The following is a 20,928-nucleotide window of genomic DNA, read 5'->3' as shown; positions in this document are numbered from 1 at the left end:
GCATAAGCCACTTCCCTGACATCATGGCAAAGGCTGGCATTTATTCCAGTAGTAGCTGAGTGACCCCTGTAGACACCAGGTCAACTCCTTTAAGGACAAGTTTCTGCGCTCTCAAAGACTTAAATTTTTTGATATTTTAATCCTAAACCAGAATCTCCTCTGGCTGTAGTGTTTTGTTTCTTTGCTTACTACAAACAACGGGCCTGAAGAAAAACATTAATTAACGTTAAAGTTTTACTTGCAGCCTTCACTTTATCTTGCCGCTCTTTGTCTATACCTGCACACACACACAGCTTGGAGCAACTGAGCTTAGTTCCTGTCATTGGCACTGGATCATACACCACAAATTCATTTCCATATTTTACATCGTACCACATAGTAACACTCTAGTGTTAAACAGTCCTTTTCCAACTCAGTCTCCAGAGATGGAAGTACTGAGAAGAATATATATAGAAATTGTTTTAAAATAACAAGCCTTAAAAAAAAAAAAAAAAGTCTCCAATATTGTGAACTTGTGCTACTTTCAAGCATTTTTACTCTTGTCTTTGGGGGAATGGAACTAAACAAAACAGTCTTGAGCCATGAGGGTGTGAGATAATGCCATTTTCACTTACTGAAGAAAATGACCAGCAGAAGACGGTAGATTAATTTTATATGGAGACCATAAAATAGAATAAAGTATCTTTATGAAAATACATGCTTTAGCACAACTTCTGAGAAACACTGTCAAGACCGTGAATACAAGAAGTCCAATTAGGTGATACCTGTGTTCCTTTCTGTCACCAAAAACTCCATAATTATACATAAATGGGAGTTACACATAAAAGCAATTCATCCCCTTTATGGAGTAGATGGCTGAAATACAAATACAACCGCTCAAAATAATGCAAGACTGGAATAGGTGTTGAGCTGTATTAAGCAGATCATCCTCTCCTGGTGCCTGAATGCAAAACAACAGGATGGGACCTTACTCATAGGGAAGGAAGGGGAGCAAAAGACTGTGAAAAGAACTGTGAGAAAAAAAGTGTGTAAGACTGAACAGAAAAACAGGACGGACAGAAAAGACTTTACAAAACCTCCAAAAATAACAGTTGAGAAATTTGTCAGACACAATGCTGTCTAGAAAGACCTTAATTGAAAGCAAAGAAACTGCCTCTTGTTGCCTTTTTTTCTACAGCGTTCTGTGAAGAAGGAACTGTCTGGTCTGTCTTGATAAACAAAAATGAATCTGACATCCATATATCTCAACTTCTCTTTCTGACAAAAACAATCTGAAAAACCTTCCCAAACATGAATGAATAGCTCCATGTCTGAGAAGTTGCAACACCAGTGTTAAAAGCAGCATTGAAAGAGAGAAATCGTTAGCTTCTGTTCCTCTTCAGCCAAGCTGAAAATAACTACTTGAAAAATACCTGAGAATTTTGCAAGAACTAATGTGGCACCCAACCGCTTCTGGGAAGTGCTACAGAATGGCTTGCAGGTAAAAAGGAAATATTTGTTAGGGCAGTAACTAATTACAAAGCATTTAGGTAAACTGAGAAGCTCTAGTGCAACACCTTCCGTCCAGTATGGCAAAAAAAATTCAATGATACCACGAAGTAAGAAAGTCAACCTTGAAAAACACTAACAGAGAGAAGCTGTGAAAAGGACAGATAAAGCTGAAAAGTAATTTCAAAAAGAATATAAAAATAAAAGTTCGTCACCTGCATCTGGCTTCATGGAAAGCATTAACAATTGTTCCCAATCCAGTTTTACCTGCAGTAGTGTAAAAGGGAGAACAGGGATTTTCCTGAACTTACATCATGCAAAAATTCACTGATTTTGTAGAGAAAGCTCCCTGGGAGGCACACTTGGCTCAGCTCAACCTCATCATCTAAAGTAACGGTCAGGGAATCAAATAGGAAGAAGCAATTCTAGTGAACAACATTAGTAGCCTCCCTGTGGTGGTGTTATGGAAATTCCCCAAAGACAAGAGAGAGAATTATTTAGATCTGAATAAGCTTTTAACATCTAGTGTGAAGTCAGAGACCCAGCTACGGGCTGGGAGAGACGGTGAAGGAACAATTCCATCAGCAGTGGCAGTGGAAGGCTTGAATTGTGGGTCAAATATCAGTAAAGGTATCTAGAAAAAATTAGCAATTGAACAACGTAGAAATAACGGAAAGATGATGAGACATGGCCAAAGACACAGAGGCTGTAAAACTGTGTCACAGGTCTCCAACTGTCTTTCATGTTGGTATGCCATCAGCTTGAACAATTGCCAGTGAGAAACACTGCTAGATCTAAAACTACAAACTCCATGAGAAACAGACATGAATTCTCAGAAAGATGGATTTGGTTCTCACTTATTGGGGTATGCCATAAGAGATACCGTATAACAGTCAAGGGCAAACTCACCTTGTGGCTATGTGCTAAATGACATTTTGTATGGGATGCTGCCACGAAAAAGGCTGGTATTTTTGACCAAAGATGCTATCTTCTGCTGTTTTTTTCCTGAGTGCGTTCACAGAAATGGCATTTTCTTGTAAAGCATTAGGATTGTGTCAAATTACTTAGCTCTGGCATTTATTTCTCCCCTGCAATGAGAACTGTCTGCAAGTGCTCAAACCCTGGCTAGCCAGCTGGGTCAAAAGTGGAAACAATATCTTGCTAAAATATGTTGATCTTGGCAAGGATCTATTCAACACATTAAATGCACAACAATGCATTTAAATAGAGACACAAAAAGCAAGCTTGCTAGTGCCAAAACAACCGGGAAAATAAAGCCCATTTCCTATTCTCAATATGGCAAGTAATAAAAAATATCTGTTAACAATCAAATCAAGCTGACAAAGCAATGTTAAAATGGCTTGGAATAGAGCCAAAAAAGATCAGAACAGATACAGAGAGAGAATGTGCACTGGACTGTGAAGTCCACTTGCATCATCACAGGAAGAGACATAAAAACCAGCATGATGTACATTATTGCTATCATCTATGAAAAGAGTTGGGGATATAGTTAAAATATCAAAGAAAGATGGACAGACATGACATAGGGGATTACAGTTCTGTCAAAGACTTGTGTGTGTTTCTTTGTTCAGAGTTAGTTCTTCAGTATGAACACTTTCTTCCTTGCTCATTCCTAATCAGAGCTACTTGTATGCATTTACTTCCTAAACACTAGCCATTATAATAATGTATTACTCTGGTGAGAGGGAGAACATACACAGGCACAGCATACAATTAAGACGCCTTAAAATCTAAAAGCATAGATAATTCAAGGATGCCAGGCAACTAAATGGTAGCAATACCTTTACTCTAACACCTTCTAAAAAAAAATAAATAAAATAGTAACCCTTTGGATAATCTTTTCAACGCCCCTTCTTTAACAACTGAGAAGTAGAAATCACTAATTTTTTTTAAATTTATATTTAGACTGCAATGTTTCTGAATATTTGCAATTCACCAGTCATCTAGTATGCACTGTAATGCCACTAGGACTACTAGACCCTTATTCATCATTTTCATATGTTTTGTTCTGATCTATAGCATCAAACAGACGCAAGACGTGGTTTTGTACCTGGGAATGCAGGTTCGTCAAAGTATTCTAATATCAATCCATGTTAAACAATATCAGCCTATACAAGCTTCCCAGCTGAATATTAACCCTGGTTCCCGAACTGCTACAAGCATAAGAGAACTTTCATGTGTGAGAAAGTTGCCAGCTGATACATTTTTATTTTTAGGATGGAAATAGAGAGCCACAAGCATCTTCATAATTTAATATGGGAAGTACTTCAGTCACTGAAATACTATTATATGCTTAATTTGCCCACGGAAAAGTACATGATAAATTTATTTTTTCAGTTCAGAGGTGTATTTTTTTTCAGTTACATTGTGTCTTTCAAGAGGAAAAAAAAAAAAAACAAACAGCTTCATGTACATTTCAAAAGAACACAACACATCTTCTCTTAAGGACTGTAAACGGGAATTAGTAGGGCTTTTGGACTGACAGCGTTACCAAAACGGGGAAAGAGAATACAGGATAAAGCAACATGGCATGCAAGAAACTGCGCAGTCTTGAGATTTTGCTTTGCTTCCTTAATCAATCAGGCAATGGCTTACATAGTTTCTAATGATCTGTGACTATACAAGGGCATGGCGTTAATACAGGTCTGTGAGGTCTCAACACACTGTGACAGTGTCATTAGCGAAAAGGTGGGAACAAGGGGTACCTCCTTCATCAGATGGCCTTGTTATCTCACTGCAGTAAGAAAAGGTGGGGTTCGTGTCAGAGCCATCTGACTTATAATCTCCCAAACTGGTAGAATGTAAATACTGCTTACTGTAACGGCTTGCTCTTTCTACAAAGGTAGAAAGAAAGAATATCACAGTAAATAGATGACAGAAGTGCAAAGACAAGCAGCAACAAAAATCCCAACACTGCTAACATTGAAATTCATACACTGATGGCATTAAAATTAGAGAAAAGTGAATTGTTCACAATTTTGTATTCATTAGTTCAAATGGTTGCTTCAAAATCAGATACAACTAAGCTTGTTCTCTGCTTTAAAAGAATAGCAGAAATCAAAGGTAGGATCGAGATACTGGGAAAAAAAAAGGATGACGATGAAGCATATGAAAATTTCCAGTGGAAAATCAAAATGCTTCTTTATCCCAACATGCACACAAGTGGCACGTGGAAATATTGCGGTATGAAATTCGAAAGTTCCACTTTTAAAAGTAACACTATTAGTAGCAAAGAAAATACATGTGCAAAATTAAACTTTCAAAATAAACACTTCTAGGGAGAAAAAAACCTTGTAGACCAAAACCATTACCTTCTCTCCTTTCCTATCTACCCTTAAATTATGAACACCTTGGAGTTGCAAACAATAGCACAAGGCACAGTATCATGTGCCATATAAGCAAAACGTTCACAGAAAATTTTCAGAAAATATTTCTGAAATTTTAGCAAGGTCTAACTATTTGAAAATTCTACTTATAGTGAGGACAAAGTAGGTCAATGCTTTTTAAGCGACCACTTGTAAGTGGTATGAATAACTGTTGTTTAGGATAAGATTTATTTCACTATTTCTTATCTGCACATGTGATTACAGCTGAAGTTCCGATAAAACTCTGCTTCTAAAATACTACAGTTATATATATATATTAATACTATAGTTTTATATATATATATGTGAAAACATTCTTATATAACATATGGCTGGCACATTGACCTGAAAATTTACTGTATCAACTTAGTTTCATAAACATAAAAAGCTGAATTGTGGAAAAGTCAGGATATAAGCAATACCAGAAAGCATATGCAGACTCCTAGACTGAATATTGTCCTCCAGAGGATCAATGTCGAAGATGGAGCCAGGATCTGTGCGCCAAACTTTAAGATCTTTTCCCAAAGCACAGAAATTGTATGACAGACAAACAACAAAGGAAGTAAAAGCATGAAAGGAATGAGTTTTAACAATCAGCAACCAATTTCCTTCACCTAGAAATTAACCAAAAGATCTAGACATTCACCTGAAAGGACTGGAAAGCATTAATTTCCTGATTAAAAGAACTTAGTGCATTCATTTTAAGTGTTGATATTATTTTTAGGAGACTTTTTCTCCCCATTTTTGTTTTCCTTTTCTAAATATGACCATAGCATTTTCTTAAGTCTAAATAAATGGAAACAAGTTAAATATCACATACCAGAGGCTCTTTTCCACTAGAAGAACCAATATCATCAGAGCTACAAAATTATTTCCCCAGTTCTCCAACAGCATCCTGACTCCAGGGAGATGCTGCAGTATACATCCCTATAGCTGACAGGTGGCAGTTTACATCTCCACCGCTGACAGAGGCGCCACAGTCCCTCCTTTGCGTACAGTAGAGATCAAGTCAGCCTAGCAGGCAGATTCAGTGGCGTAGTTCATCTTACCCAAAATAAGTTTCTACAAGTCGCTCAATTCATATAAACTCCAAAGTATCCATCTTTCTTAATCAATGCAAAAAAATGGAGTAAGGTGACAAATTCGTCTGTAGCAATCTACACTGTAGACATCTACAGTTGGGTAAAATGAAGCCCACTCTTGATCTTAACCGGCAATTCTCTTTGTCTTCCAAATATCTAAGTTTCCTGGGACGCAGACTTAGTGTGGATCCACTACCCCACTATCGAAAAGCATTTTTGGAATTCAATGCATGGGCTTAACAACAGTAGCAAATGTAAGATTTTCAGCTTTAATTCATACAAGTAAGTTACTAATATCTCTTGAGTTCATATGTCTGAATTGGATATTGAAAGAAAAAACAAGTCCATAAGAAATAACAAATTTTATATCCGAGTTTAAGTTATAATCACAGCAGAAAAGTGAACACAGATTCAACCGTGTTATTAATAAACATTTAACAAATAATTACAGTGTTGTACAAGTTAAGAGGTGGCTTATAACAAATGCAGAAGCAACTTCAGTGTTAATTCTTGATCTACTCACATCAATCTAATACATACAATTCATATCTGCTATGTCTAAAAAGAAAATAATCATTTAATCTCACCAAACCAGTTTAAAATAAAACCTTGATGTAAAGCACAATCAGTTAAAGCACAAATCTACCATATCACACTTTTTTATTAGTGGGTTTTTTCTTGGGCAGACCTGTCTGCAAGATTTACTCAATGCATTGAAAGTAGGAAAAATAATTGTCTGCCCAACTTTGTCTTTTTGCTGGTTTGAGTGCTACCAAGCTAAATAATGGGTTGGTAGGTAAAGTAGGACTGTGGGGACCCCAAATATGTCATGTTTCAAATGATTAATAGCCTATAGGCAATGGAAAGAACAGACAGAGCTAATAAAGTAAATCCCATGGCTTTAGAATACATTCAATGTATGTACATTATGTGTTATCTACTGCAGCTCCCATAAGGTAAGGCATGGTGTTAACTCCCTCTTGACAAGATGAATAAAATCCAACACAAAATCTTTTGATAAACTATGCGTTAGTCCTAACGGTGATAAATTATGCAACTACATAAAGCACTGACAGGCATGAGAGGGGTGGGGGACCTAGTGAATGCCCAACTTTTCCTGTTTGATCATGCCTTAGTAAGTAAAAACATAATAAGTACAGCTTCATAGCAGCACCAGTGGAGCAGCCATTGATTTGTATTGATTTTACCCATGTCTCTAATCTGAAATAACATACATGGTATCAGAATCTTGGCAATTTATAACAACAGTCAATTTTAACTTCCTGGTAACTTTTGCCAATTTAAAATATCCTTATACACACGTGAGAATCATGGAGCCTCTTTAGTCACAGATTCAAAGCTCAGTTAGATTAATTTATCTTGATGGATTTAGAATGGCTTTAGCATGGTTAAAACTAGTGCCTATTTTCCAAAGCAATGGCATTAATTTTAGCAATCAAGCATTTGAAAAAGTCGTTACAGCTTGACCGATAACTTTTAAAAAAACAACGAGATGGACTCTAACACAAGAGGTGCTTTTCCTAACTGGCTGAACAATTATCAGCTGGGAAAAAACTCAAGAGACTCATAGTTGTTTTTTTCAGTCTGCAATTTTTTTTTTTTCTAGCTGCCAAGGACATTCCATGAGCAGGGAGCTCACTGCTTCTTTTTAAACAAGCAGATATTATAATTGCAGTTCACTGTGAAAAAGCGTTATCTGAAATATCACTGGATATTAGGCTGACAGGTTTGTCATGGCCTCTTTGCTTTAAATAGCTGCACTATCTTTTGCTGTTTGGTGGGCATGGGGAGTTAAGAATTCCTGTGTGTTTTGATACTGGAGTATTTTAAGGTGATAAACAGTACTAATATCTTGGTTACTTACAGCTCAAGAATTTATCTCAGGGATGTTCTGTTTAAGAACCAATCTGTTTGTGCTAGCATGCCTTCAGTTATTGAACACGGGATTGCACACATGATTCTTGCGCAGGGCTACAGCAGACATGCAATGCAGTACAGAGCAGGAGGTTTGAAGTGTGCACTAAACAGCGTATTGCAAACTCTATATTAAACTGCAATTTTGCAGGAGCTTTTCTCTCTCTCTTTTTGGCTGCACCACTTCTAGCTATGGAAGTGACTTCAAATGCTTGGGTCTCTACAGACAATGATTTCCTGAACAAGTTGTTGCCCTGGATCCAGAATGCGTGACCCTCGGAGACTTGCATGGTCTTAAAAGCATCAGTATCTTCCGCAGGCAGAGCTCTCTAAACACTTCTGAGAAACTCCTTCTGACATAAGGCTGTAGCTACAGTCATGAAAAGGTGGCGACACAAAAGGAAATAAATACACCTCTTTATGTGGTGGAGACTCATTTGGAGACTTCAAGAAAAAGACTGAAGAAGCATCTGCCAGGAATGATAGCGATACAGTTAGCCCTGCCTTAGGCGGGAAGATGGGCTATGTGACCCACTGATTAGTCCATTTGACCTGCAATTTCTCTGATTTTTGAGAGGCAGACTTAAAGTCAACCCTTGCTATTATTACTATGTATGAAGGATTTTAGAGTACTATCTCAGCATGTTTTTCCATATGCAGGGGTCTACACTGTTGTAAAGCACAGAAAAAAAGGGCACACCAAAGGAAAAAAAAGGAGAAAAAAATAAAAAATGTCAGGTTACCATTTCCTTTGCCATAGCAGACTTGATAGCTTTTAAGAAATTTCAAATATCCATTTTGATTTTGAACTGGCATTTATTATGAATAGCCCAAATGACATCTTAATGCAATACTCTGTCTCTACATACAAAACCAATCTGTATTCTACCCCGTGAACACCTGGTTTTATCTTGGACCAGGTTTTAGAACATCGCTTCTGAACACCGGTGTTTGGCTTACCAGAGGTCTAATGAGTTATTGATGAATTACTTGACATTGAGCTTGAGATATTTTGAAAGCTGTGTGAAATCCTAAAACAAGAGGTAAGTAGAGAAATTGCTGACTAACAGAAGATGAGATCTCAAACTGGTCTGCCACATTTAAACATTGAAATCTTGGAGAATCACAGCTTTCATCATCTCTCTTCTGTGCAAAATGAAGATTATTGCAGATATTTTGGACTATCTTGATGAGTCAAAATTCAAACTTAAAGTAATAGCAACAACTACCCATATTTTAAAAAAAAAATGAAATTACAGAGCAAACGGTAACATATCTCCCATTCATTCCCATTATTACTTCGCTAGAATCTGGCCTTGAACCAGTAGTTCAACGCAAGTTTCATGCTGAGAAAAGAGTGAAAATGAAATCTGGAGTACTTTTTCTTGATTACAATGGAGAACACAAGCAGAGGCTTTCACCTTCCCCACAATGTTTTCAACAGCAACAGGATTTAACAACTTACCAACAATTATTCCAGGTCTTCTATCCATTTCAACGATATGTGGATGCACACCTTTATACACTGCATCACTCACAATTTGGGTGTTTTTCCGCACGCGCTCTGTTACAGGATCATCTACCACTGGGGTGAAGCCTCTGCCCTTTGTCTTCTCAAAATCTTCATGGTATTTTACCTAGGAAAACAAGAAGAATTAAATTTTTCCCCAAGCTGCAATTGACAGCAAATGGTTATTCTATGCGGGAATGCACACATATTTGCTTTATGAGGCACTTATATTCTTTAGGGTTTGCACCATAATAGAATTGTTACACACATGAGATAGGCTGGATGGCAGGCCAAGTCTTTTCTATCTCCCTAATTTGATTTCCTGATTTTTTTTATCATTTTTCCATTTGTTTTCCATTGCTGCTGAATTAGGCGTTAACTCAAGCAGCAAAGCATCATCTTACAGTCACAGAGGACAGGAAAGGCCCTCAGGAGGTCATCTGGTCTCTTCTTCTCCAAGATAGGAGAGCTCTCTACTGATGTAGACAACCACATCTGTCAGTAAAAAATGTTCCAGCAGTAATAGTTCTAAAGAACCCTAGTATTTTCATTCACTGAGAATTTTGATTATACAGTTTCATACAAAAGGTACTTTTTTTCTCTTTTGTTTTATCATATGCCAGCTGGCTTTAAAGATAGGTTTTTAGAAAGAATTGCAGTTATTCTAGAGCAGGCTGCTTTCCAAAAAATAAAAAGAAGAATAAATTAAAACCAAGAACGTTAGGGTAGAAAGCGTTACAAAACCAAGTGTTGGAACAAAACCAATATTAGTAAGAGTTACAAAGGTAGTACCCCTGATTACGCATATTCACTTTTTTAATTGTCTGAATCATCAAAGAATTAAATTGACAAACATTCTCACACAGGCAAATGCACACAAAACAACTCATTCCAAGAACAAAAGTCACGCAGAAACCAGGAACGTGCACAGGCACAAGGTGAAGTGTGTCACCTAATCCAGTCAAATTGTGTGATGCTCAAATGAGGTGTGTACTTTTTTAAAGAAAAAAACCAATGAAACAAAAGAACAGACATTTAACTGTTAGAAAACTGTTTATTAGTATTTTGAAAATGTTCATTACAGTCATATGCAGTTAGCAAACACTCCCTCGACAGGCATAAGAAGAAAATATTCCTTCCATACTCGAGCAGAGAGTTTCATTAGTTACCTATATTAATGGACGGCAAAATCCAGTGGAAGTCAAGTGCCATTCTTTAGTACACTCTAGTTATAGGAAGAAAGTACCCTACCATTGAGATGTTGTTTTGTGTTTCTTTGACATGCCTTAGCTCAGGTGTGTCTAGAAGCACACTACGTCTACCTTTCATCTGCCTCTGATCACTGCTGTACTTGACCTGCAAAACAGCAACAACAGCACACGTGAGTTTTTGTTTACAGTAGAAAGGATGGTGAGACTCACACCACGCAACGGTATCCTTTCCAAATGACAATTTCCGATGTTTTTCTTGTTTCCTTCTTTACACTCATTTTCTAGTAAAGTATTTCAGAGGGAGGATACAGATAAGCTAGTATATTGGTAAGGCTAAAGGGCATGTTTCTTCCATCAATCACTCAAAAAAATAGTATTTACCTGAAAGCTGAAACTCTTGACTGTTTAAATAACATAAATGAAATACGTCATTTATCAACTGAAAAATAAGACAATTAATAAGAACACACCACTGTGACTTGGACATTTTTAAAACATATTTGTATGGCTGATGATAAGCTGCTACCTTCTTATTACCCAGACAGATCCAGATTCTGTCCTCAGTCTGCTTCCAGGTGGGGATTAGCTGAGAAACCCTGAGTCCCCAGGGAATTCAACTCTTACAGCGGATTAGTCCTTTGGCAGCCTTCTTACTCCTGTTCAGTAGCTTGGTCTTTGGTAGCAGCACAAAAACAACATGTCTGGGAAAAATCTGAATATGCTGTTTTCAAAGAGAACATCTGGGCCCTTTTTTGTTTTGTGCATCAGTAAGAACCGAACCTCCCATGTCACACTTCTTCTAATTAGCTTCTTTTGTGGTGTTTTACATGTAAAGATGTAAGGTTAATTATCTGTTTAAAAAACAAAAGGCAAAAAAAACCAAACCAACACCCCACACTCAAAATTGTACACCAGTAAAAGTAGTTTGTCCTACTTGTTGGTTCTAGAGTGAGTACTCTTACAGTTTCTTCTGGCTGGTTGAATTCTTCTACTAATGGAGTCTCTTAGCTCCTACATTGCATTGTAAACTGTGCACTGTTAGTAAATATTTTAGACTTACCTATATATTCACACTCAAAGTATTACCTCTCAAATCAGTTGCGCAAATCTATTTCAACACGCATTTGTGACGTGAGAAACCAAATACTGAAATTGTCTAAAACTCCTTAAAATGACATATTAGCTAAGAACAACATACCTATGAAGATATGAGTCCTGGTGTCTATGTTTCATAGGTAAATTTGAAGTGATGTACAGAGAAACAGAATTATATGGTACTGCATATTCTTCAAACCCTTCTTTATTAAATAATAAATTTTCTTAGCCAATATATTCAGGTACATATGCTATACATAGGGCATTTTCTGGACAGAATATTTACAGCCAATGTAGTTTGGTTTTCATCCACCGCTTATTAACACAGAGGAGTATTTATCCCTGTAAATCTTGAGAAACAAAGCAAGGAGCCACTCAGGAAAAAAAGCTTAATTTTCAGAAAAAAAATTATTTAACGTCTAGAATTGTTGGGAAGTTTTCATCTTACTTTCAACTATACGCCTCAAAACTAACTGACTTTGGTAAATATGCATGAACATTTTAAGAACATACTTAAGACATGTAGTTACAAGGTGAGAGTCTGTTCCTTTGTCCTTAGACAAATCCTCTGACAAATCCAACCTTCTTTACTTTTCACTCTTACACTCAGTTCTAAAGTGTTCACTACTACTAATTCTTTTCTGCCACCTTGGAATAGTGGTTCCGCATGAAACCTGCTCTATTTACCACCTGCAGGGGCTTCGTCACTGATGTTGTTTCAGTGCTGAGGACGCAGACTGTAATGTAACTAGTCTGGTCCTTTGTTTTGTCACGCTGTTTTGACTTCTTCTTTGCTCCTTATTGGAACTGTCTGCTGCTTCTTAAACTACTGTAGTGGCAATTAAAAATTAAAAAATAACAAAAAAAGTAAGCATTATCATAAAAGCCAAGAAAAAGATAGTATTTTACTCTTTAGCATTTAGTAACAGGTTCTATTTAGGACTACTCAGTTCTAATATAGGTGGCATGTTGCAGAGTGGAATGGATGACTATATGCTTCCATGCTTTGAATCATTAAAAAAATGAAATTTGCACTAAAGTTAAATTTTCATTTCCTTTGTCCTTTACCGTAATTTATTCCTGCAATCTAGCAACTAAAACTTGGTAACAAGGGACAAAGATTCTTGAAAGAATGACTGACCTCTACTGACTCTCTTCTTGAAAAATACTGGCACCAACACAACCTCTTACTTTTTTTGCAAGAATAATCAGGCAAGTCTAAATATTTTTGTTGCCCGTATGCGCAGTGCATGTAGTCAAAGAATAAAAATTAAAAAAATCTATTCAGTGGATGATGCAGTTGGATTCATTTGACACATCAAATCTAAATGGAAAAGCACATCCTTGTTATATTCCTACAACGACTGAAAATCTAAATGACAAAAAGATTCAAACAACTTGCCGAGCTGATATTGTCTTGATTCTTCTTGACTCTCTCTATCTCAGGAGTGACACTCACAGCAGTAGCTTTGCCAGGCTGCTCTCTGTAGTGAACCTATTATTTAAGAGAATAAAATGGTACATACTATTTCAGCTAAAGCAGTATCACGTTGTTTTACATTAAAATGTATGATTTAAAAGGTCATCCAGGAAACAACTGAAAAGCTAAATTGCATTTGAAGTTTATTAAAGCTTATAAAACTTTATTTTTGAAGCATAACCTTGAATTCTTTCTGTATAGTCTTCTTACTAATGCATTTGTGTGGATATATACACACATAGGCACACAAGATCTTGACATTTACCACACTGGTCCTCGGCTGTATATATATCTTATATTTGGAATGGGGTAAGCCACAAATAATGTGGTAAAGTCAGGCAGAGCACAAGAAAAACTGAATTTCAGCAATACCCACTGTAAATGTATGTTTATCCAGACACAGAGATTCCATAAGGATACTATTCACGTTCTAACTTTTATATTCTATATATTCGAAGGTTATTAAACACAGTGGGTGAGATACATCAGGCAACTGACAATGAATAAAACTGCCTAAATTTCACCCTGTGCTTATTTAAATGTACTGCAGGAATATCCCCTCCATTGCTTTTTAACAAAATACGCTTGTAGCAACGACGCATTAACCAAATGCACACGCAAGGCAGGATCAGTATCTGAAGCGGATAAAGGATAGGATGTGGCATTGACAGACCAATCAGTCTAAAGTTAACCCTGGCCCCTAATACTGGGAAGTCAGATATGGAAAACGTTTAGTAAATAACTAGACATTCTTGCGTTATTTATGCCAATCCATGTAGGTTTATGTAAAATAAATGTTTCCATAAAAACCTTTTCTAAACCTTTTTTAAATAAGCTCTTGGTTTTGTGTGAGAAGGATAACTGTGCTGATACATTATGCTCATAATTCTGCAGTGCACTGCGGCAGCAATGTACGTATTGTTCAAGCAATTGTTTTCCCACATAACACAGTTTTGGTCTATCCACATCAACATATTCCAATTGAAAAATTAAGATAAAAATGATGGTAACCTATGAAATGGATTAAACTTACGAACTGACATTTGTAAATGCAAAATGATTTTTCAAGACTTAAACATCCGAAGTTAAAGAATCTTTGCACGAAGCTACTATGAGGTCTTTGCACAAAGCTACTTTTAGATCACTGCTTTAGTGACCTAAAAGAGAATTTTAACTTTCCAATGAAATTTACACAACACAAAAATTGGTGAAAGGTAAACAATGCTGTGAGTAGAACAACTACAGAGACTGGCTTGAATCACTTGGGAAAACAGGCTTGTTTGAACAGCATGCATTTCAGGAGAGCTAGACCTATCAACATAAATCCAGGAAAAAATAGCATACACTTACGTTAGAGGGACAGTATTCTTGAAAATTGTAACTAGATTAATTTGGGGAATGTGGCAGAAAACACCCCAGGGAAACACTACAGTTATTTGTAGCCCCATGAACTACAGCTGGTGATGGAAGTTCGCAGTGAGGAGAGCGGCTGGTCTCTCAAAGACTCATTAACGGGGTACAACTTCAACAATGGGGGAAGGCAGCAGCATGCTGCATAGAATCATAGAATTATAGAAACATAGAATTGTTAGGGTTGGAAGGGACCATAAAGATCATCTAGTTCCAACCCCCCTGCCATGGGCAGGGACACCTCCCACTAGACCAGGCTGCTCAAAGCCCCATCCGGCCTGGCCTTAAACACTTCCAGGGATGGGGCATCCACAGCTTCTCTGGGCAACCTGTTCCAGTGCCTCACCACCCTCACGGTGAAGAACTTCTTCCTAACTTCCAATCTGAATCAACCCATCTCTAGTTTTAATCCATGCCCTCTAGTCCTACCATTACCCGACAGCCCAAAGTCCTTGCCTTCTTCCCTGTGCTCCTGCAAAAAACATTACTTTCTAATGGCTATGCCAGCCATTAGACTGATAGGAAGGTTACTGAGGAACCAAAAAGAGACGGGTAAAAGAGCTGGAGTTTGAGTACAACTGTAACAAATTTTTTACAAAGCAAAGAAAAAAATAAAAGATGGAAAAAGATATTCCGTTTAAAAAAAAATAAAGCTGTCAAGATTTCCTGCAAATATCCAAGACAGAGAATAACATTTGAAAACATCACAGCCCTTTCTTGAATTGAATATGTGATGCTTCACGTGCCCTTTCCCAAACCAAGCAATGGCTTTTCACAATTGCTTCCTAAAACAGGGTTTTCAAGTAATTCCATTACTGAGCCCGCACTTAAAGAAAAGGCGCAGACTCTGAGGGCAGAACTTTGTACTCATGCTCTGCACCCAAAAATTATGCAAAGAATCAAATGAGAGCAACTTCCCATGCTGACATTCTCTTGATTCCTCTTGACTCTTTCGATCTCAGGGGTGATACTCACAGGTGTAGCTTTGCAGAGCTGTTCTTTGTACTGAACCTAGCAAACACGGCAGAAGATATTACACAGAAATTTCCAAGTAACAGAAATACAACAGTGTATTAGACATCATTAAAGAGAACACTGCATTTGGATGGAAAATACCATTCCTTAATAAACATCCCCCCTCTTTCCACACAATACTTAGTACTCACCCTCTGGCAGTTGTTCTATTTCAGACACAGACAATTGATACTTCAAAACGAATACTTCACTCTCATTGACGTTAATCAAAGTGCAAGGCTAAGCAGTCATCATTTTACCATTAATTGATTAAATTAGTCTTTGTGGGCAAACAGGAATTAGCACAAACTCCACAGACGTATTTACTGAGGCACAAACACATGTAATACATCAGAGAGAAGTCTGCAAGCAATGAAAATGGGACACACATTGCTAATATACTTCTGGTTTTCCTTAACTCTCCTTAGTTCAGGTGGATCAGAAATAGCTGTTGCATGCTGAATTTCTTCCTTGTATTTAATCTGCACAATAAATATTGCAAAATATTACCAATTAAAGATGATACAGACAAGCACAAAACCACAATAAACATTTTGCAGTCTCTCCCTTACGCATACTGCACAGCTAGACCACACCTCCCAACACTACTGACCTGGAAAGGAACAGTTATATTTCATTTCTGAAAGAGGCTGCTATGGTCTCCAATGCATCTTTTTTGATAGCTTGCAGCAGAGAGTGCATGCAACAAGCCTAGTATCCTAACACTCTTACAGTGGGAATATACATCAGATGGCATTGTGGCTATCTTCATCATAACTGGGACGCTGCACATTGACTTCAGCTTGCTATTATCTTGCTATAGAGTCTACCAGTCCATTTCAGAAACCAAACATTTCACAGATGTGTTCTTAAAGATGACTTCAAAGTCTTATTCAAGTTTTCTAAAAACACACAGACACACCAGGCAGAATGCAGATGTCTGGATGGATGATGCCTTTGAAGATGCTGTCAGATATTTACTGTTGCTTTTGCCACACTTAATCTCTTCTAAACAGCAGTATGTTTGGATATGGTAGAGTCCACAATTTGAAAGATGCATAGAACTAGAATTTTTTCAATTATACACCATATGTACCAAAACTGCAATTCAACTTAATGAGAAAGAATTGTAATGTTAAGTGGATGTAGTACTAAAAAGAAAGGCATCATATTTTCTGGTTTTCCATATGCTATCCAAAAGGGTCATCTTGGACAAATCTGTGCATTGTCTTTGTCTTACTGTCTGTGACGAAATTCCTGTCCAGTATTCAGCACATTCAGCTTCAAATCTCTTTTGCCACCATAAAATAAACAATATTTGTAGACCATGCCATTCTTTACAGTGATACGGCATGCTTTCTTTTTCTTTACTATGGTAATAAACCAGGAAAGCTGACAAAAACATTCAAAATTGTGTGTGCAGTGATACATAATAGTTGGAAACATTTTTCATTAGCAAGAGTCAAGGAAGGAAAAGTACTTTAAGAGCAAGGGAACACCATAATGAATCAATTGGTACAGTTTTATATTAATGTGGCATGCAAAACTTCTGCTAAATACATTTTAAGGCTGCAAAATCAAGGACTCAAAAATCAGAAAATGACACAGTTAACTTAAATGTAACCCTAATTTTACCCCTTGTACAAATATGTTCCATAACTAGCTTTTAATATATTTTCTACTACTTAATTCTTTTTCTCTTTAAGTGCTTTATAATCTTCTTTATCTATTACCAAAAGCTGCTTTTCTCAAGAGAATTCTGCCTCATTCATTACACATAATCAATGACCCTTACTTAGTGAGTAGTTCGCATGCGGCCCATGACTGATGATTGTTGTATTTTTTCTTTAACTGCTCTAAGGCCCTGCTTTGATGACGGAATTACTGATTTCTTCAGGAACATTTCTATGTTGCTCCTTGCTAAAGCGTCTGAGTTTTTGCCACACATGAATTCACTAATTTTGCTGTGAAATGAGGAAAAAGGGAATTGTGACAAGGAAAAGTACTATTTTTACTAGGGAGCACAGACAAGTAACAGCTAATCTGGCTACATAATTTTAACAGACGTTTAACAGATTATACACCACCTGCATTCAAATGAGAATTCCCATTGAATGTTTGCAAACCAGAAAACCAGAGCAGGTCCGCCTCCATGGCAAAGTATAAAATCATATACTTTGGCCATGGATCATCAGGTCTAGACACAGGAACTTGAATTCAGGTTCTTGCTTTTGAGTATTGACTTAGTGACCTTAATAATACTCCCTAAAGGTTCCTCTTGGGGACCCAGTTTCTCATGATGTACAGGTTCCTTTTTGTGCACCTTCATGTTAAGCCCCTTGTAGTTTGTTTAGATTGACTGCCCAAACCCATGAAAACAATCGTAGTTTGTTACCTCCGTGAACACCACCACTAAAGAAAGGGAAAATATTTGACGAAGGGTACCTCAGATACATGCTGACAGAAAGCGAGTGATGAGTCTAAACGACCTTGGGTTCTGTTTCAGGTCTTCTGGAAGGCAGCACCTATGCACAGGAGAACCTCATGCTCCCCTCTTTCCCCACATTTGGCCTGTCCACTTTGACCAAGCCCTTCTACACTTTCAGTTCCTCACGCCGGCCTCTTTTTCCCAAATCCACTGTACCAAATGTCACTTAGATGGATAATTTTCAACTCTTTTCTCAAAGACGTGGTACTTCTCAAGAATGCCAAATTTTTAACACAGACTAAACAACTTGTTTTTCTCTAAGCTCATACTTGGAAGATGCTTTGGCTGAAATTTATAAATAAATAAATAAAACCAAACCAGCCCAAAACACAGACCAGGAATGGAAAATTTCAGTCCAGAGAGTTTAGAGCTGGCAGCAGTATTAAACCACTGGAAAAAAAGGGTCTTTTAATAGAGACTATTAGGTAAGCTTAAGAATTGGCAGTGCTACTAGTCCTTAAAATGCTTCAAAATGTCCATTGCTTGAGTTTTAGTCAGACCATAGCTTTGTGGTGTTGACTGACATATCACAGGGGTTTCCTCATGGATTGCACACAAACAAAAACACATCTTCCCCCAAAAGCCTTCTTCCCAGTGCTGTGTCCAGCCCTGCCTGTCCCTCAATATAAAAAAGTTTTTTAAAAATCTTTAGTTATTTGTAGCTTCTCGGTTCAGATTCAGTTATAGTCCATGGGTCTGATGTTTGCTTTCAAACTTCTGTGTTTGGAGGCTGCTTCTTCCAAGCCAATCATCACAACAGGTGAGATGAGCTCAACCTCTTTGGCTGTCACCACCTTGTTTTTTAGGATTTGAAAACAGACCGTTCTGACCTTTGTCTCCAATATATGTCATCTGGAAGAATCTGATCACTTTCAAAACATGATGCAATGGACTTTTTTTTGCACAGTTTGGTTGTAAAGTGAGTGTTATTTTGGTTTGGTGTTCCGGGTTGTTTTGCACTGCAGATGTGCCTCACATTCCAGTTTCATTTAGCTCAGCAAATACTTTTAAAGATGTCCTAAGTCCTTCTGGCTAAATTCAAAGATATGCCTAAAATGTTTCAATGTAATGGAGTCAAAATTGGTGTAATTTACCCTTCCTTTGTGACTCCTGTAAATTAGACAATATAATTTCCCTCTTACTGCACAATATAATATCCCTCTTACTGACATATAATTTAAAACTTTCTTGCACATTGCCTTTAAATTTGGCATTCTACACTTTTCAAAGATATTATACAGGACTTAAGCAATCTCAAATACACTCCATGTAGTAAAATATCTTTGTAAAACATTAACTCTACACATGGACTAGCAAGGTAAAGGCCATGCTACTTACATCATACCACTAAACCACTAATGCATTTCGTGTTTCTTTTGATACGCTTTTGTTCAAGTGTGTTTACTAGCATACTGATCCACCTTTCATTCTCCCCTCTTCACCACTGTTCAGGATTTCTAAAACAGCAAGAGCACTGTACCCTATTTTTCCCTTTCACTTTGAAAGGTATTGAGAAAAAGCATTACAGTGAGACTACCCCTAACAAGCCTCTGTGTGCGTGCAGGTCACTACATCAAAATAAATGCCTGTGGTAACTGGAAAACAAATAGGTAACAAGAGATTAGGTCTCTGTTTGTAGAATACCAGTACAAATCTGGCTAAAAAAAAACCCACCCAAAAACATAATTGCATGGGAGAGGAGGGACAAACCAAAAAACAAAACAAACCAAAACAAAAAAAACCCACCCTCAAATCAAGAAAACCTACAGTTTCCCAACCAGAAACACTACGTTGGGATTTAGGACACATGGTAGCTTGCACTGAATCTTCAAATTGCACTGTGATTCAAAATGACAAGATGAAAAGTGATGGATGGAGCAGAGAAAAATTCCAAGGGAAATATGAGTTTTTCAAATTTTTATGGAAATTCCCTACCTGACCTTACTTTGTTGGGAAATGCCACATTTAACACTACTCGATAAACAGGAAATTCTAGTAGAATAGATGTCCAGAGTCCCTGATTTGGATTTCAACTAATATTTAAATGCAATCTAGTGTCTTGTCTATGTATTACTTTCAAAGTTTATTTTTTAAAAAGCATCTAATAATCAAAAAAGTCAGGTCGCAAACATAAAAATGGCCCCAGAGGACTCTGCACCAAAAATTCCAAACGAGTGAACAATGCAGCTACAACCGTTTTCTTGCTTGGCAGTCACTTTTCCACTTTTTTCCAAGTTTTGCCATGTATTTATCAGAAGAGCATGGTCTACTTTTAGAAAATTCTCATTTTGGTACTTTATTTTTAGTTGCCCAATAAAATGCCAAAGACATTGAGCATCCACAGATAAACAATATCAATTCAGAATTGATCCACAGATCAACTTGTAATCAGCATATAAAGAGGCAAAACCCTCCACCTTTTCACATAGCTTGAGTCTGGACATAATTTTCCTCTTCTTGAAGAGTAATACTTGAAAACTCTACAGGAACTTTACAGATTTTTCTATTTTGTACATTTTTGTAAATTGTAAATTACAACTGCTGTTGTATCAGGAAATACATTTCATGTTTATCACTTTTTGATAGTCAAAAGTCTTTCCTCAAATATTTAGTTAAATTTTTTTCCTATTTTTCATGATGCTTCAACTTGAAACTCTACTTTTGGACACAAAAGAACTACACTAGAGGGGAGCTCTAACTCTGCTACAATGGAGCTCTATATCCAAAATCCAGTGAAGCGGTATTTGAATGAGATGAGCGATACGAAAACGTAGAATTTTTAGTGAACAAGATGGAAAAAAAATTTGACCACCATTTACTCACGTAAGA

The 20,928-nt window shown here is 37.1% G+C and overlaps 1 protein-coding gene across 4 annotated transcripts in view; it reads right to left on the bottom strand.

The window, feature by feature from the left end:
* The window catches only part of NEBL (nebulette), a 271,880-nt gene that overhangs the window by 21,216 nt on the left and 229,736 nt on the right, over positions 1 to 20,928 (bottom strand). The window contains exons 18-24 of one of the 4 annotated variants that reach the window (XM_063324684.1): positions 16,001 to 16,093; positions 15,517 to 15,608; positions 13,110 to 13,203; positions 10,653 to 10,757; positions 9,357 to 9,528; positions 5,297 to 5,389; positions 4,215 to 4,343 (exon numbers count right to left, since the gene is read on the bottom strand). In XM_063324684.1, coding sequence (XP_063180754.1) covers positions 4,215 to 4,343; positions 5,297 to 5,389; positions 9,357 to 9,528; positions 10,653 to 10,757; positions 13,110 to 13,203; positions 15,517 to 15,608; positions 16,001 to 16,093 — 778 coding nt within the window. The remainder of the gene's footprint in view (positions 1 to 4,214; positions 4,344 to 5,296; positions 5,390 to 9,356; positions 9,529 to 10,652; positions 10,758 to 13,109; positions 13,204 to 15,516; positions 15,609 to 16,000; positions 16,094 to 20,928) is intronic. The other 3 variants (XM_063324685.1, XM_063324686.1, XM_063324687.1) reach the window with 3 other exon arrangements.

Source organism: Chroicocephalus ridibundus, chromosome 2, assembly GCF_963924245.1.
Source record: "Chroicocephalus ridibundus chromosome 2, bChrRid1.1, whole genome shotgun sequence".
NCBI lineage: Eukaryota > Metazoa > Chordata > Aves > Charadriiformes > Laridae > Chroicocephalus > Chroicocephalus ridibundus.
This window is presented reverse-complemented; position numbering and strand designations above follow the sequence as displayed.